This window comes from Paralichthys olivaceus, chromosome 9 (genome assembly GCF_024713975.1).
Source record: "Paralichthys olivaceus isolate ysfri-2021 chromosome 9, ASM2471397v2, whole genome shotgun sequence".
Taxonomy (NCBI): Eukaryota; Metazoa; Chordata; class Actinopteri; order Pleuronectiformes; family Paralichthyidae; genus Paralichthys; species Paralichthys olivaceus.
The window spans coordinates 21265772-21283932 of record NC_091101.1 but is presented as its reverse complement, the minus strand read 5'-3'; the positions used below and the strand labels follow the sequence as shown (position 1 = coordinate 21283932).

The following is an 18161-nucleotide window of genomic DNA, read 5'->3' as shown; positions in this document are numbered from 1 at the left end:
TATTATATATTAAACTCTTTGACCATGTAACCGTATAGCATTGTATAATACTCTATTTAATTGAGTTTTAGTTTGGGCATGTTATAATAATCAGTCATTTAACCCATTTATGAGCAAACATGAACAATGTTTCAATACTGAATAACCAGAAAAATAGCACTAATGCAATTTTAATAAAGTCTGAACAATTGTTTTGCATTCCTCTTTTCTTTTTAATTCTTAATGATAACTCACCTCAGTATGTCACCATCTGTAACTGTCCTGCAGCCACAGACATGTCAGGTGAGACGTTAGCACACAGGCTACGATTAGCTAGCAGTCAAACTGACGTCCTAGCTGCTAAAGTTAGCTAAAGGAGATTTCTTACCGTTTTTCATCGTTCATCAACAGAGGACAGGTGAGATCACGATGAAGTGACGAGGCAGAAATAAAACTATTAACTAGTGGAACAGAGCTGAAAGCACATCGCTTCTGTGGAGCCTTATTTACAATGAACGGTGGCTACGTTAGCATTTAGCTTCACTACATCCAGAGCTAGCTTCAGCAGTAAAGCGAATATACATGTAAATGACCGCAATAAGGACTGAGCTGGTTTATTAAGTTGCTATAAACTAAACAGAAATCAAATTAAGGTTAGAAAACAGCATAGCATGTTTAGATGAGGCTAATTTTACAAGCTCACACACAAACAATGAAGTCTGAGGTCAGGTCAGATTCTCTGGTGAAGGTAAGAGATGAGGGTTGGTTCAGATTCAGGGGATTCATGCTGCTCTTGTGTCCTGCAGGTGTTTAAATGTATTTCTGGGTCTGCTGCAACTGCTGCTTCCTCCCCCCCGGGGCTGACAGGAAACTGGCTCTGACAACATGTGGTCACATCATCTGCAGCGTGTGTTATCAGAAAGGTGAGTTACCTGAGACCCAGTGTCTGCAGCTCCATGCCTGCAGCTCCATGCAGGTTTCCAAGCATGATGAGACAGAGACATCTGTTGGGTTTTGATTGATACTACACATTTGATCTCTCAGTTTTTACATCAGGTACAATATGAAACACTTACAGAACTAACAACAAGAGGACAGAGTGAGGACAGGTGGAATAAAAAGAAAAAAGTTACGACTATAGACTGGGCACAATCAAAAGAGAGAGAGAGAAAAGGATCAATCTATGAATACATAAAGAGTCAAGGGAATAAAGGAAGTCGTGGTGCAGTGACATCATTATTGAAATAAAGGGGAATATGTTTTAATTTGAGAAATAAAAATCACATTTCTTTGGATAAGCTAATTGATGATGACAGAGAGCAGATATTTGAAGGTAACTTATACCATCAGAGAGCAATATTATGATACAGAAGAGAGTAAAAGTACTGCTCGTCATATCCTCCAATTCAACACTGGATGTGGTACCTTTCAAATTTATATAACAGGTCTATTCCTGAGGCTCTAATTTCAATCAAACCCTTACTTCTCAGGGTTAGATTCAAATGGATTATCACTTTGAAAATTTGAATTTTGTTGATTTTGTACTAGATTCAGTTTCCACAAGTCTTCTATTAGCTACCATCCTGCAAAGATTGTGCATTTTATTTATTTGAATTTTGAATTTTAATTGCAGGAACACAAGGAAAATGTTTAACATGCAATGCCAAATGCCAGGTGTCACCCCTCTCTGACAAAGTAAGTATCTTTCTTCAAATCTAATGGCGTCATTGTGTGGATGTGGAGCTGTCTGCATTGAATAACATCCACTTAATGAACAGGTGGATATCAGTTTACAGCCAGGATGTCATTACAGTCATGTGGGAAATGTCTGTTTCAGAGCAGCTCAGAGGTGAAGGCCTTGTTTTCTGACGTCAACGATGTGGCGACCAAGCACTTGAAGGAAATCAGCAAAGTTTGTTAATTTCCTTTCGAAGTTTCACATAGTCTCAGTAACTGTTATAAAAGCTGCATCAACATCTGTGGTTGGCTGTTCTGTAGAGTTATATATAAGTATGTGTATTTTCAGACTTACTTCACATGAAGGCGTTTCCTCTCTTCTCTCAGGTTATAATGTTCCAGGCGAGACATCAGAAGAGATTGTTGACTCACTACCAGCAAAGGGTGAGAGACATTATCTTTCTAGCAGTGATTGTTTGTGTCTTTGTCTTTCTTCATTTGTTAGGTACGGACTATAATATAATAAAATATAATAATAATATATTCCTGAGGTGCTGTGAGCATCTTTAACCATTTTAATCAATTACAGAATGAGAAATTAGAAGACGTATTAGTCAAGGTGAAACAAGAAATGCAGCAGATGACGAAGTAAGTTATATTGTATTTTTACACAGACTTCAAAATCTTCAGAATGTGGGTGACTTTTTATTTCTTTTTATTTCTTTTCCCTTTAAAGGAAGCTGAATGAACAGAGCGCCTACATCGCAAAACTAGAAAACCGCCTTCAGCATCAGAGGTACGTAGAGTACATACATACACATCCTGGTGTTCTATTAAGAAAGATAAGCAACCCATCCAATCTTCTTTTAAAATAAATAACTCTATTTAATGTTTTAGAGCAAACGGATTGTTGTTGCTTGTAAATGTGATGTGTATCTGGCGAGTTTTAGTACTTTAACAGCCACTGTGCAGGGTAATCAACCAGTGTTTTATAGTTCCACAAAACAGACCATCCAGAAAAATGTTTAATTATCCAAGGAGTTTACCAAAAAGCATTTGACTGTTTCATTTAAATTTCCCATCGTTAAATTCTTTTTTTTCCTCAATTGACGCATGATAATCGTACAATATCAGGTGTCATTTGGCATGTTCAGGCCTCATTGATTGTAATACTTCGCAGGATAAACAGATGGAAAAAACTGGATCTATGAGGCAGTAAAACTTTTAATGTTTTGGAATTAGATCTTGGAGTTTGACTTGTTGGATTTGGCTGCACTTTAGTTTATAAAGTTCACAATGAGCTGACTGTTATGCTTCACCTCTCACCAGGTGTCACTCTTGGCACATTCACTCCTGGTCTGCCTCAGCAAGAACTCAGTGAGTTTAAAGGGACAGTGGAGTGTTTTTTCAGATGGCCAGAAAACAAATAATGAACCTATTGTTTTTTGTGCCACTTTCTGGTTCTAAGAAAGAGGATCCTCGTTGATGAGTTTTGAAAGATTAGTATCAATAAATCATGCGTCAGTCCTGTTAGGGTCCTCATCTGTTCTGTCATTCAACACCGACTCAAACTGTGTCTGAAGCAGCTGTGACTTCTGTCTGTTTTGTTGAAACCCATGAACCTTGGATGTTTCTGTTCTCATCCAGTGTCAGAGCTTCATCAGTGTCTCAAATGAGCCAGAGTTCTCATACTCCGCATGGACACAAACCAGGTAAATAATCCCACAGGTTAATGACATGCATTCATCATTCATCATTCATCTTTGTGGCATTAATCTGAAACACTCTGAACTGGCTAGTGGTACAAAAAGGGGAAAGCTGCAGTAGCAGGCTTATGTAGCAACACCTGAAACTCTGATGTCTCTTCATCAATTACAGTATATAGCAGCTGTTGATGTTAATAAAACTTTTGTTGTTAGTCTTGCAGATCCCTTATAACTCCCCCTTCTGCCCCTCACGACACTCCTCGTCCACGAACGTGTGAGTATTGAACCTCTCGAATTTTTACTCCCCCTCTTCACATTATCAACCCCGGTCTCCTCTGTTCTGCTCTCGTCACCTTGTCTGATGCTCTGTTTTTTTACTCTGCCCTTTTGTCTCTCACCTCTTTACAGAGAGAGAACGTAGAAGGTATTTAACAGTGTAAACAAGCTATAACCTGGGTTCAGCCCCGGTGGCTTGTGTTAGCTTAAGCTGCTGTATAGCTTTGCCCTGCCCTTCGGCCATCTACGCACATACACACAGACACCTGAATAAGCTCAGGTTTTCTTTGGTTTAGTCAGGAATCCCTGTCAGGTTTCCTAGACACCGTTGACACAGGATTGATTGGCTGCCAGAGTGTAATGGTGTAAATGTTGTTTTATCCACTGAGACTTAAAGTTTTTCTCCTGCGGATATTTGCAAAATTACCTGAAGAGTGAATTAATTTCTCATTTAAAGGGATGATGCTGGGCTGGTGATTTATTTACACACAGACGTCATGCAAGGCTTTTTAAACATAGCTCAATGTGATTTGTATAGTAATGATGATTCATTTATTTTATTGGGTGCCCTTTAAAATACTTTTTTTTATTCTTTTAATAAATCTAACATTACCTAGATAAGCCACGTGGACTGAAAACCTGCAGCTCTTTAGGCTGCTTATAAAAAGTTAAGATACCACTGCAGCTTTCAGCCAATAGAAATAAGACTAATGAAGTGTGCTTTCCTGTCTGGTAGCACTGAAGAAATGGAGGTGGATGAAAGAAGTCTGTTCAGGAAAGTAAGTTCAATTATTTCTCTAAAAGTTAAAGTGCATATCTGCTTTTTGTCTTATATACCGTAACATATAAGCTCTCACACATTACTCACACTGCATCTTGGGATTTGATTTATTTCTGTAGTAGTGGAAAATAAAAATAACTGACAGGAACAAGCAAATTAAAAGTCATGATTTGTGCCATTTCCCTCTGTCTCTCTATCTTTCAGTCTAAGACTGTGCCTCGACTGTCATTAATCAGTCCTCCACAGGATGAACGCATGGGTAAGCGCTTTGCTCTGCCTGTCATAAAACTGTACTTGTTAACTATAAGGAGAAATGCAGTCTGTGTGTGTTGGCCATCACTGTGTATCTGCTTTAGCTATTCCTCTCTCTCTGGAAAGACTATCTGCTTCTTTTACGTCAATGCAAAGAGCATTATACCAGTATTGTCTGGATCAGTGGTTTCACTTCCCTCCTCGTTTAATGTGTTTACAGGCGTGATACTAATGGCTCGTGCTAAATGTACTTTTGAGGAATCATATAGACACATAATGACCCTGTAAACATCTCACAAAATCACCTGGCAGTCCCAACCTTTGTTTGGGGGTTACGTACACGAGGATAGACCACCCACTGTGATTAAACTAATGCAGATGTTGTCAGATGTTATGTTTAGGATCATACAGGCTGAGTTCCTGAGTCAATCTCTTCAGGGATTTAACCTCAGTTATGGTGGATGAGTTAGGTGACAGCCCTGAAATGCTATTAGCCATACTGCAATTGTAGATTCTCACTATATCTGTTGAAGTGTGTGGTTGAGTAAGTAACATAATGAAGAATACTGCAATTTTTAACCAGCATCGGAATGATTGGGTTTTTTAAAGGTTCAGTGTGTAAGATTTAGGTGATTTAGAAATTGAATAGAAAACAATCCTAGTGATGTTTTCACTGGTGTGTTTCATCTAAATTGTATGAATTGCTGTTTTCTTTACCATAGAATGGGCTCTTTATATTTACATGGAGGGGGGGGGGGTCCTCTCTGTGGAGGCCGCCATGTTTTTTTACTCTCGTCCAAACTGGATAAATTAAAACCTTTTGAGTTTTCATGACAACTGAAGTTCACCACAGGTTCTCGTTCATGTTGGGAAGGGGAGGGTGAGATGAGGATTATTTAGCTGCAATATGAAACTTCACCTCTAGATGTCACTAAATTCTACACACTGAACCTTTAAGGGAACCCCTGTTAGGAAACAACCTGTTAGTCTGTGTGAAGGGAAAAATATGAGCTACTGATTACTCTGAAAGATGATTCACCTGTTTATTTTGTCTTCCTGGAGGCTTTTCCAAATGAAAGTGACACATGAGCCTCTAATGACCCAAAACTATGTCATGTATATATATTATTATTTTATTATAAAACCATTATATGCTATTGTATTTTATGGATTTTAGTAAATCTACTTTTTGTGTCATATTTAGGCTCCGTCTCTCACAGATCATCCAATCAGAACACACTGGCCAACCACTCTGCTCGCTCAGCAACAGTCAGGTGATTAATTTCATTTATTACATTTTTGTGTCTATTTAATATCTTTCATCAATTTGGGTATTTCTGTAAACGCATCTTTGCATAATGTCTTTACATATCCAGTACATATCTGTACTTATGTATGAATTTTCAAACAGTCTATTAAAGTTAGTTTATTAAGTTCCCTCAGTACACTTTTGTTTTAAATCTTCCTTTATACATCAGTTGGTTTAACTCAGATTCGTTGATTATGTTGCTCACCTGCTAACTTCTCCTCTTTCAGTCGTTTTCAGGGAACACCAGTCTTCAGACCTCTGTCCTCCTTCAGACACTCCATGTCCTCCCTGGTCTGCCCTCCTCCTTAACTAACACACAGACATAAACTGACATGAAGCCCCGAGAGGAAACATACATGGCCACTGACATGCACGTACATAACCTCTGTGTACCGTGCATGACAGCGGTATGCCTCTTGCAAATTAGAGTCACCAGCTGATTTGTGGGATGTTTTTTTACGAAGCATGTGAAATCAGACTTACTAAGCTTGAACCTGTGCCACGATATAACTGTTCATTGATTAATAAATTCAAGTACATTCAACTTTCAGTCTCTAAATGAATTAAACTGGTCAAATTATGGCATAAGTTTTTCTTTATGGGATTAGCTGCCATCATCCTGCAGATACATTCTGGTGCAGTCACGTCTGTGGTGGTGACTGGTGTGTAGTTAAAGGTCAAGTTATTCCCTTGCCTTTTCATTCTTTTGTGGTTGTTTGTTGTTGTAGTAAGAGTGTATTACTTTCAGTAATCCAGCAGAGAGACCTACAGGCCTCATGTCACAACATCACAAGATTTTAGCCAAAGGCAAAATTTGATGTTATCCTCACTCTGCTGCATCTTTTCAATTTACAAAAACCAACTGGGATTATGTTCATTAAAAAAAAAACTTCCATTTACTGGATTCCACAAGGTTTTGTTTTCAGGGTTGACGGACTGACGTTGCCTTCAGGCAGCGATACATTAACTACCCTCAACAAAAGTTACTGCACTTCTGGCCTGCTGCATGTAACCTCAGTAACACGACTCGTGATTTCACCCTGAAATCTTGTTACAAAACAAGTGGAGGCAAAGAAAACTGTAGCCGTCTAGAAACATGATATCACCTGAAGTCATCGCAATGGGGAAAAGCTGATGCGTGGAAGCGGGTGGCGAGGACGGCCTGATGTGTTCAGACAGGTTGATTCGGTCTTTGTCGACCTGCGTTTTGCCTCCATTGTCCCAGGTTGTCAGGGTGGTGAATGGTGTCAATTGAAGGGGGCTCAGGTGTGACTGTGTGTGTGTGTGTTCTGGGTCTGTGCACGCTATGCTCAGGCACTTACTGGTGTGTGTGTGAAGTTGAAGGCTATTGTACAGACTCAGTAGGCTTGATCCCCCTCTATGCTTCAGTGGGATCCAAAGTCATTTCCTGTTTTTTAAGGTCCACTTAGAGAGAAATGGCTCCCTCCGCTCCGGGCAGACTAAGCTGTCATGGTGTCACACACTGACAGGGAGAGGACTAAATCAGAATAATCTCTCCAGCACACACACAAACACACACACACACACACACTGGATGATCTTGTGTGCTGGACAGTAACGATGAGCGTGCAAACACACCTTTTTAGTTCAGCCACTGTTCTGGATACTTTTCTCGCACAATAAGACATCTCCCTTTCTCTTTTTGTCTATATCTCTCTCACTTTGCTTTTTACACACACACACACACACACACACACACACACACACACACACCTCTGCATGGCTCCAGGCTGTACAAATGAGCCCTGCCACTTCAGAGAGCTAAAGAAAACTATTCTCATGTCAGTGGTAATTATTCAGCAGCCTATTCCCACAGCTTGTCTTCCCCTCCCTCTCTCTCTCCCCATTTCTCTCTCCATCTTTCTCTGTGTGTGTGTGTGTGTGAGAGACAGAGAGAGAAAGAGAGAAGCTTCTCACTTAATCTGATCCAGATTTCACACTTTGTCACTCAGTATTTCAGTCCTGTGCCTTTGGTGCTGGAAGTGTAATCCCCTCCAGGCAAGACACGACATGAACTAAATGATTTCACACGAGAGCTATTTGTCTTCCTGAGGTGTGCAGAGAGTGTTCTTGTGTAGCTCCTCAGTGATGTGTAATCTATGATCCCCATCACCTTCATTGTTTGACTTTAGTGTTGAAAAAACACAGAGGAAGATTAGTGAAGATTTAAAATGTTCTTTAAAAAAAGGGAGGATTATTTCTGAATATCATTTAATTAACTCTACACTTATACCGTGAATCCAAACCTTTATTGCAATGTTCTTTTAGTATCCACTTTAGTGCAGTTTAAAGAGACACCACCATGTGTACCTTTCATAGATCGACTTGTTTCAGAAAAGAAGGCAGAAATATCCGCTGCACAAACAAATAAATACTATTTTTTAAATATTTGTATTATTATCTTTTCTTGTGACATGCTCAAAAGTTGGATCTTTGTGAATTCAGTTTACACATGTACAGGTCTGCAGCAGGTAGTAATGGGAATGCTTTTATCTAATGCTTCACAAGTGTTAAAGGTTGTTCCAGTGAATTTGTTAAAGTGGTATCAAACATAGTACGATGCATTTCTTTTGTGCTCTTTCATACCTGGACACTACTGAACTAGGGATTGAACCAACAATACTCTACGGCTGTAAGGAAGAAGGTGTCACTAGTCTAGCAACTACTAAATTGATTGTTACGGCGTTTAGAACAGTAATTTATGTTTTCATGATGATAATTTTAAGAACTTGTTTTTAAAATGTAGTGTCATCATCAGTTCAGGGTTCGAGATCAGGGTTGTCGGTCTGATCCCCAGCTTCTCTTGTTCATCTGTGAAAGTGTCCTTGAGCAAGACACTAAAATCCAAATGACTTCCAGTTGTCAGGCCAGCGCCTTGTAAAATACTTTGCCTGTTAAATGGATCAGGGTTAAAGTTAAAGGGGTAATGCTCTGTAAGTGCAGGAATGTACTGCCTATTACTATCATCCATTCAATTGATTGGCCTGTAGAGGGCACTATAGTCTGTGTCAGTCTTCTATCATGATAACTGCACTGTGTGAGTGTGTGTGTGTGAAGGTCTGTGGATCACAGCTGCCTCTGATAGGGATCTACAGGATGAGGAAGGGACGCTCAGGAGGTCACACACACACACACACACACACACACACACACACACACACACACAGGCATCCCACATGTGAAGGCAGGCTGTTGCCTTTGAAGGGGCCTGGCCTCCTCCAACTGTCCCATGCATGCTTGAGTGATGTCAGCACGCCTGTGGAAAGATTCCTTTCCTGTCATATACACACATACACACATGTGTGTACACACAATGCTTCTTTATCACACACAATCTCTTTTCACACAAACGCACAGCAACTTTGCTTTGCCTTTTACTGCTCTCCCAAACAAATACACACACGCTCTTGCTTGTAAAACACACACTGACTCTGATTCTCTTCCTCTCCTTTTCTTTCGCTTTCACACACACAGACACACACTTGGCAGGATGTGCGGGAAGAAAAAGGGGCCGAAAGACAACACCGAGATTAGGAGGCTTTTGTCACGGCTCTGTGGCAGACTTTAAAGGCCTTGGCTCCCTTCCCATCTGCCAGACTTCTTTCTTTTCTCACCCTGTATGTCCACATCCCTCTCTTTTCATAGTGGTGGGGGGGTTAACATTTGGTACAGAGGACAGAGAGGAGAAAAGGGAGGAAGGGAGTGAGAGGGATGGGTGGAAGAAGGATGGAAGCCGCCCGCTGCCCCCCGTTAGCCTCCTTTTTCTGTTTTTGTTTTCCTTGTTCTAATGGCAGCTTTGTGGCCATGTGGAGGATGAGTGGAGAGAGGGAGAGGTATGCAAACAGAAGAGAAGCCTCAATGCCAGCCAGGTGTCTGTGTTGTTCCCATCTGTGTGTGTCCGTGTGTGACGCATCTGTGCTTTTGTGTGTGCCCCAGCGTGCACATGTTGCATATGCACGTCACTAAACAATCAATAATTCAGGTGAGTGTGTGTGTGTGTGTATATATATAGAGGCACTGTAGATCTTGGATTTTTCCTTGTACACTGTGTGTTTATGGTTTCTTTCTCATGCTCGTGTGTGTGTGTGTGTGTGTGTGTGTGTCAGAGCCCTTCATGGTCAGTGACTCCATTCACCTGAGCGCTTCTTTTCACAGTGAAAAGGCGGTTGCCGGTAGAAAAGCTCTTTGGACAGCCTCTCCTCATCACCAACCACAGCTGCTGTTGACTCAAGCTCACAGGAATCTCCTCCACGGGTTCACACCCTTTAAACCAGCCAACCGCACACTAGACCCCTTCGCAAGCGAGCAAAAGGTCCTGCAAGGCCTCAACGTCTGAGGGACTAAACATTTGTCCTGGCAGCGGACAAGAGTTTCACAGATAATTGTGACGGCTTCATTTCTTTCTCTAAAAGAACTTCTGATAAATGTATGAATCGCTGCTTCGTGCAAGCGCTGCTGCGTTGAGAGAATATGGAACATTCCTAACTTTTTTCTTCCTGTGTTTGGTATGAAGTGATGTGGGTATTTAAAGTTCTGCTCCACCTGCTAAAATCGCAGCTTTAAACAATCATTACAATTTAGATTTTTTTCTGAAGCTTTTTGTGGAATGAAAAAAAACAAACAATGACTTAAAGCTAACAAAGGATTCCTCCTGCATCTCAGCAGCTCAGGAATGTCCTCAGTAGATTCATACACTTCTGCTCAGCCTGTCTGACAGTGTCACATACTGGAGGTGAGAAACCTGCAAAACACTGAAAACATAAAGCTTCAACTCTGACAAAGATGCTGTTCTATATATTTTTTTCTGCAGTCAGTTCTTTGTAATAACCTTCAAGCATCCTCTTCATGTTGTATTCATCTGTCTACAAAACGACAGCATGTTCTCTGTGTGAGGGATTCTGTGGATTAATAAACAATGTCTGAAGGATTTTAGTACATTCACTGATTGTATTAAACCAGCAACAGTTCACTGGAACTGTACAAATAAAGCATAAAAGTCTTGTTTATTTTACTGGCTTTTTTATATGAAGTGAGTTTTGTTAAAAGCACTATATATAAATACAATTTATTCTTATTATCAAAATAAAAAGGCTGCATGTATCATCCATGCAAAACTCCAGAGTTCTAAATTGAATTTTTAAGAACCATAGAAAAGTTGTATAAGCCTATTTTTTTTGCCTGTGCCTGATTAAGGATGTAACTTTTATTCATGTACGCATAGCATTGCAATTAATTCAAAGGTTTTTAAACACCCACTCGCTTCTCACAACAAATACCTTCTTAAATAATGTCACAATTTTCACGTTAGTCACAGCACATTGGTTTTGTTACGGATTAATTCCATTTTGTTTCAAATTCATTTCAGGTGGTCACTTGAGACTTGATACCTGCCCACATGTTTTAACAGGATCATCTCAGCTCTTTAGTGTAACAGGATCTCCGCCCCGATAGAGTTTGTGTTTATCGTTGAGTCACATTTATTGTTTGCTGACGTCTTCACCCGACTTCTCTGGAGAAAGCTCATAATCTCAGTGAGACTTTCACCTGGTGAAACACAAATACACAGTGGATCATGAAAGTAATCAAATTGTTATTGGAAAGTGTGGAAGTATGATTTAAAGAAGAGTGGTAGAATTTCTGACTTTTGATGTTATAAACATTTTGTTTTTAATTAAAATGACAAAGTGGAAAAAGAAAAGATGGAAGATATAAGGTGACCTTCCTGTTCTGCACATTTCTTTCCCCTTTCATTCGACACTTCCTCGCTCTCCGCCGATCCCTCTCTCCATTTTCTCATCTCCTCTCCTCAGCAGTGAGCTCAACGCATCTGTCAGCAGCTCGGATCTGTATCCTTCTCCTCCTCCTCCTCGCTGCCTTTCTTCATCTTTTCCTCCCCCCCTTCATCCTCTCCCTCCTTCACTCTTCAAGTCAATCACATTCACGGGAGATAAACCCAGGAGGAGCACACACACTAAAAAAGAAAAAGCAGGAACAGGCTAATCTCAGAGATAAGAACAGAATGAGAGTTGAATGTCAAGGATGGAAACAACCCAGCAAAGTTTGTTTTTTTTTCCTTCTCAAATGTCACACTTACAAAAATGTGGAGTGTAGTATATTTCACAGCTTTAAATTCTATCTATCACTTGCTCTGCTATTTATTTATCACCGGTGAAGCTTTCCAGATGCATGGAAATCCGGAGGTTCCAGGATTTGTAAATCCCTGGGTTGGGTTTTACAGTCATGAGTAACTGTTGACTTTGCAGAAATTTCGTAAACCACAAATTCCTGTGAGGTATTTTCCTTCTTTGTATATTTTCCTTTTTTTCCTTCTCAGACTTCTTTTCCTTTTCCTCACACATTCAATATCCGCTCAACCCCCAGACCTGTTTCTCCTCTACAATGCAGAACATTATGAGAACTGTTCTCTACATCTGTAGTAATGATCATATTTGGGACATCTAATACATGAGTGGGAACTGGTCAGTGTCAGTCCATTTTATATTTAACGTCTGATGTAATGTGTAATGACATTTGGAGAAACAAGGGGAGCAACACAGGACGTGAGAAGACTTTGGCAAAGCTTTTCTTTTCATTCTCAGTCGGACAGATTTTATTTACATTTTTATTGTTTGACCTGTTGTTAAAAACTATTAATCTGACTGTCAAACTTCTGATTATTATTAATTCAAAATAGCATTGTTATAAACCCTCGAATATCAATGATAAAATTTGGTCAAAAGGTGGACCAGAGGTCACATGACCTGACAGGTGAGACACAATAGAGCCGGTGTGACCAAGATGTGAGTTTCAAAATAAAACAGGAAATAAGGAAACATGCAGAATAAAAAGCAAACTTACCTAAAGTGGAGTCTGGTTCTTCTTACGTTGTGTTTCAATTGTGCAGCAGGCATCATGAGGCTGGAGTCATTTTGATGACCTTGGTTAATGACCCCTGGGCCTGGTGCTCCCATGGTTTAAAGGCATGAAGCAAATACCGCGGGTCAAAGTTCACCAAACTCCACATGAGCCACTCGCTCACTAAAACATTTGTGACCAGGATGTAGGAAATGAACTTTTATGGCCGGCAATCAAACCACGCACACTCATCACTGACTACTTATGTTTATCTTCTTATTCTGATCTCATGGCCGGCCTTGTTGTCGGCCTCCACCCTTTTCCAGTGCCCCATGATTTCAACAGGCCTTTTCTTTCATCATCGTCCTCTGCTAAAGTGAGTCACACACACACAGAGAGAGAGAGAGAGAGACATTGGGCCTTCACACCCACTGTCTGCACGCAACGCTTGTCCATCTGTCATCTCTCTCGACAGACATGTTGACATGTGAAACGCTGGCTGCAGCCCTCACAATTGAAGAGCTACAGCTATTTAGAGAGGGACATTCTCTTAAAGACTGGAATCCTCGTCTGTGTCTGTGTGACGGAGAATTGAAGCGGAGAGGAAGGCAGATCTGGGACATTCGATAAAAAAGGAGAAAAACAAAAAGCTAAGAGCAAAGACAACATCACAGAGGTTTAAGTTTTAGTTTTAATGGCACCAGTAACGTGATTACAAAGGGAGAAAATATTTTGTATCCTAAACGATGATGAGACTGTACAAGATTGTCGATACAAAGATCATCGATAAAATTTTGTATATTCTGTCGGCATATATAAATACAGTATCTTACAATGACATGGCGTTTGCTACATAGCTTACGTTATGACTATAACAGAAAATCCACTCATGCAGTATAATGCCCAATTATATGAAAAATGACAAACATGTTTTAAAGAAAATAAATTAGACGCACACTTGAAGAAGCACAACCTTATTGAATGTTAGACAATTTAGCATTTACAATGTTTCATGGGCCGATGTGTTGCACTAATGCCGTTTCATGTACATACTAGTGGTTGGCGCACATACATACAGTCTGTCAGTTGGCAGTCCCTTTGCTTTGACACATCAAACCTACAGGTTTGAACATGTGAAATGAGAACGATAAAAGAAGTGGGTGACGGGAGACATTTTTAGTTTTCATCCTTCCAATAACATCTGGGTTTATTCTTGTCTTCATTCAAGAGCGTGGTTCTTCAGTTCGAAAGCAGGACTTGTGTTCAGATTTGGAAATGTTCTCATTCAGAACAGTCAAAGCGACTAAGTATCTGAGCACAACGCACTGTTTGAGCACGAGCAGGGCAAATCTAAGCACAAGCGCAGGCTATTTGAGTACAAGTGCAGGGTTCTGAGTGAAAGCATTGCAAAGAAACTGAAATCAATAAGTCCTGTTTTCAAACTGAAACACTGAAGCTCATGAATTAAGCTTTCATGTTGTGGCTTCATACAGGGGAGATGCTGTTAATGTTACCTGTCGTACAGATGAGGTCTAGATTAGAGTACAATCACATCGAGAACTCCACAGGTATCAAACTAATTTTCTTGAGGCAACTTAAAAACGTACCTGTGAGTATTATTTTTAAAAATGGGAGTATATTTCTTTATCCATATTAATACACTGTACATTTCTCTATTTGAGTTTAAAGATTTATGTGCAAAAATAAATGACCCCATGTGAAACCAGGTGATTTCAATGAATCACATGGTTGTTTAAAGTTCTCGCTGTTGTACTTCAGACGTCCTGAAGAAAGCCTGCTGTTTACTAAATACAGTACAAATATATAAAACTACATAACAAGCCTACAGCTTCTTTCATATTTCACATATATACAGCACGTTTCTACATTTCCCCACATTTGTATCTTATTAAAACGTCTCTGCACAGCTGCCTCACTGCTGAGTGAGAGAAACCTGTAACGTAAAACAGCTGAAAGCTAAATCTTATCACAGCGTCTCGGTTTACAGTTTTCATTTAGTGGTCAGATTCATGAACACACAGAAACGACGAGATGGACACCTGAGAAAGAGCAAGTCTGGTAAAGATGGCCGTGGACTGAGAGGGTTTATTTGTTAACCTCCACCAAGGACGTTTTGTTTTCATTTTTCATCATGTTTTTTGACATTTTAACCAATTTCCCAGGAAAAATATTCCTAATATACATTATGTCTGTGTGAGTAATTTGGTGCAGATCCAAACAAATATCCGGATGTAGTGAAGTTTAAATATTTTGTAAGGTGACTGCTGGTGAATGTTTGCACTCTACTCTAATTCTATTGTAGTTTAATTTGTCATATGAGGTCCTGGTCAATCTAAACGTCCCAGCAACTACTAGGGGCATTAAAACCGTTAAAGCAAAGATATACTGAGAATAAAAGTAATTTAAATAAATGAGAAATTAGAAAATGTGGTAATCACTTCCAATAAGAAAATCCAGGGAGTTATTGTACTTAACAACAGTCAAACTCTACTGTTGCTAGTTTTACAGGTGATTTTGATTCTTTTGGGTCCACAGGGTTTTATCATCTCAAATATCAAGCTTACACTGACCGGTAAAACATCCTCGGATCTCCGTGCACTCATTTCTTTGGTCCTCACAGCTGCTCATGACCTCACTGATGCTTTTGAGGCTCCGAGCAGACACGCAGATGTTTCCAGTTTTGCAGATCAGACCTCTGTTCGGGACCCACGGCCACGAGGAGGAGCAGCAGTTTACCAAAGTCAATGCATTAGAGAGAGCACCTTTAACAGTGCAACATCATGTTGAAGAGGTGTAGATACTTAGAATAAGTGAATTCAGCTCTTGTGGCAGGGTACTGCAGCTGTGCAGGAGCTTTGGCACGGAGTAAATATGAAAACTTGGAGATCACATGTTAAAATCCACATGTTAATCCATTTATAAAATTTTTTGATGTTAATATTTCTCTCTCTCTTTGTGAAATTAGACGGAAAGACGAGTTTATAAATGTGTAGGCGTTTAAATGTAATGAAAACCAAACAGAAAGTCAATTCAGTTACCAGTTATATAATATTATTTCACCGTTAAAGTATTTTTAAGGTGTTGAAATGAAATGAAATGTAATTGATGATAACATTTTAATTTTTTTCACATCGGGGTGACAGATGGCTCTGCAGTTGAAAATGTACTATGATGAAGAAAGTACCTTGAAAATGTGCAATAAACATTTAAGGAGAGTGATGGGAAGAAGTCTGAGTCAGTTCAGGTCCACACAGTCATGTAGAGAGGTTCAGGTATTTAAACAAGTGAACACGAAACCTCTGGCAGTGTCGCAGCTTTGGCATTGAGTAAATATGAAACCACGGTGATCAGAGAAAAGCATTTTTAGATCTTATTATTTCAAATCTGTCAAGGAAGTTTGTATAGTGAGCATTAACTCTGCAGACGACTGAATAAAAAATGTGCCAGACAAGTTTATAAATGGAAAGACACTCAGCGTAATGATAAAAAATATTGGTATTCCATTCAGTTACCAGTTGTATTGCATTATTTTACCCTTAAAGTATCTTTAAAGGACATTTTCCAAGTTCTGGGTGACAGTCGGTACTGAGGGTGAGAAGGAGGAGACAACAGTCTGTCGAGGCCCAAACACAAACAGCTCGACCTGTGTGCTGCTTGAAGAGTTGACAGTTGCAAGTCTCATCCTCGAGTTACACAGTTTAAGTCTTTCTCTTTTTTTGAGCCCTCTAAACCATATAGCAGATTAACAAGGACCCGTGATTTATCCGCAGAGCCGAGTGTGATCCGTGAAATCTGGAAGCAATTCTTCAGAGGCACCGTTTTACACTGAGGCCTCGTTGATGATCCCTTTGTGCCTATGAAATGACGAGAGCCGATATCCTTCAACTCCTCTCGCAAGTCTGCAAGCATCAAACAAAAGCCGTAAAGGGAGACAATGCAAACAGGAAATGCCACCATTCTGCAGGAAGTAAAAACTGGGCGCAAACGACTTATGAAGAGTCTGGAGAGATCTAATGATTACTTCCGCAACCGCTGTCGGGAGAGGAGGTCCCCGGTTTTAGCAGAAATCCCATCGTAGCTGCGGAGAGATTGATATCAGCTCTTTTCCAGCAGATAGAAGCTGGATCGTTTTTGAGAACAGCTGTCGGCCTGAGGAAAACCCAGCTGGCCTGATCTCTGCTGGAGCTGCAGGTACGCAGGAGTTAGTCTCCAGTCGTGGTTCTTATGGCTCAGTGGGGCCGAGGATAGAGATATACTCTGAAGTTACACTGTTACATTACACACATGCTAAATGTTCTTTATAGATTATCCAGGACGACGTAGCATGCTAAAATCCATATAATCATATTCCACTATATACACGAGTAGCTATATTTGGAGGCTTGTAGTGAACAGTGAGCTGCGTTCGTACTGAGGAGGTTGTGGTTGTACTGAAGGAACAGAGGCAGATAAATTGCTGGTTTGCTGTAAAACTGTTGCTGAGTTCACTGTTGCTTCATGAGGCCTTTGAGCAACACGGTTAGAGATTTATACATTTACACAGGAGATTTTATTCCACAGGAGGTTTGATTCAAACATGTTCTTTGGGTTTTTCTCTCGTAGATCGCGATGGCGTGGTTCAAAATAAAGATCTTTGTGTTTTCTCTTTACATTCTTCATCGTCTGTATCTTGAGTCCACGGCTGCAGCGAAATGAGGAAGAACTGAGTGATCCCATGTTTCTGGTTGTCCGTCAGCAGTTAGTGTGGACTGCTGCACAGGAACATGCTCACGTGAGAGATGAAAGTGAAAAACACCCAACGCTCGCCGCCACAGCCTCGCTGCTAACACTGGTAGTGAATGTGCTGGTGCTGGTGCACTTTCCCGTCCACGTGCGAATGTGTGTGCGTGTGAATATCCGTGTAGATCTTGGGATAGACCTTCGGAGCCGACGGGGTTCCACCCTGAGCCAGGAGCAGCTGCTGATGGGCGACGTAGTCCTCGTACGAGAGGCAATCTTTATCCCCGTTGGCCTGCTGAGCGGGCAGCGTCAGGCAGGCTCGGTCACGATTGGCCACGGGTAGACGCTGGGCGGCGGGCAGAGCGGAGGAGGAAGACGGGGAGGAGGAGGAGCAGGTGCGTTTAGATTGGCAGAACCAGAGGAGGGCGGTGCCTAAGATGAAGGCGACACCTGCTGGTATTCCAATAATGACGGGCCAGGGGAGGCCGGGGGATGTCGCCATGGGGACCGAGTTGATTTGGGGCTTCAGATCTGTGAAAGAACAAAAGAGATGCAAATTAAATAA

The 18161-nt window shown here is 40.6% G+C and overlaps 2 protein-coding genes and 1 long non-coding RNA gene across 10 annotated transcripts in view; 1 reads left to right on the top strand and 2 right to left on the bottom strand.

Annotated features, from left to right (window-relative positions):
• Window positions 1-503, bottom strand: part of LOC138411419 (uncharacterized) — a 51506-nt gene extending 51003 nt beyond the window's left edge. For 4 of the 5 annotated variants that reach the window (XR_011244049.1, XR_011244047.1, XR_011244048.1 and 1 more), the window contains exons 1-2: window positions 368-503; window positions 235-261 (exon numbers count right to left, since the gene is read on the bottom strand). This is a non-coding gene — a long non-coding RNA (uncharacterized lncRNA). The remainder of the gene's footprint in view (window positions 1-234; window positions 262-367) is intronic. The other variant, XR_011244050.1, reaches the window with a different exon arrangement.
• rnf212 (ring finger protein 212) lies at window positions 245-10928 on the top strand. Of its 4 annotated transcripts, none has more exons than XM_069531687.1 (13): window positions 245-282; window positions 786-902; window positions 1613-1674; window positions 1817-1891; window positions 2044-2100; window positions 2246-2304; window positions 2393-2452; window positions 3304-3368; window positions 3576-3636; window positions 4375-4417; window positions 4624-4678; window positions 5876-5945; window positions 10157-10928. In XM_069531687.1, exons 2-13 carry the CDS (start codon window positions 794-796, stop codon window positions 10335-10337), a joined length of 897 nt encoding a protein of 298 aa, XP_069387788.1. In that variant the 5' UTR covers window positions 245-282; window positions 786-793; the 3' UTR covers window positions 10338-10928. The 4 variants fall into 4 exon arrangements, with proteins under 4 accessions (XP_069387788.1, XP_069387787.1, XP_069387790.1 ...); XM_069531686.1 differs by having other exon boundaries at window positions 261-397; XM_069531689.1 differs by lacking the exon at window positions 10157-10928 and adding an exon at window positions 6208-6524 and having other exon boundaries at window positions 261-397.
• A 2601-nt stretch (window positions 10929-13529) lies between these two features.
• fgfrl1a (fibroblast growth factor receptor like 1a) overlaps window positions 13530-18161 on the bottom strand; it is a 67490-nt gene continuing 62858 nt past the window's right edge. Inside the window, exon 8 of the mRNA XM_020084074.2 lies at window positions 13530-18127. Within this exon, the coding sequence (XP_019939633.1) occupies window positions 17700-18127 (428 nt within the window). The 3' untranslated portion in view covers window positions 13530-17699. The remainder of the gene's footprint in view (window positions 18128-18161) is intronic.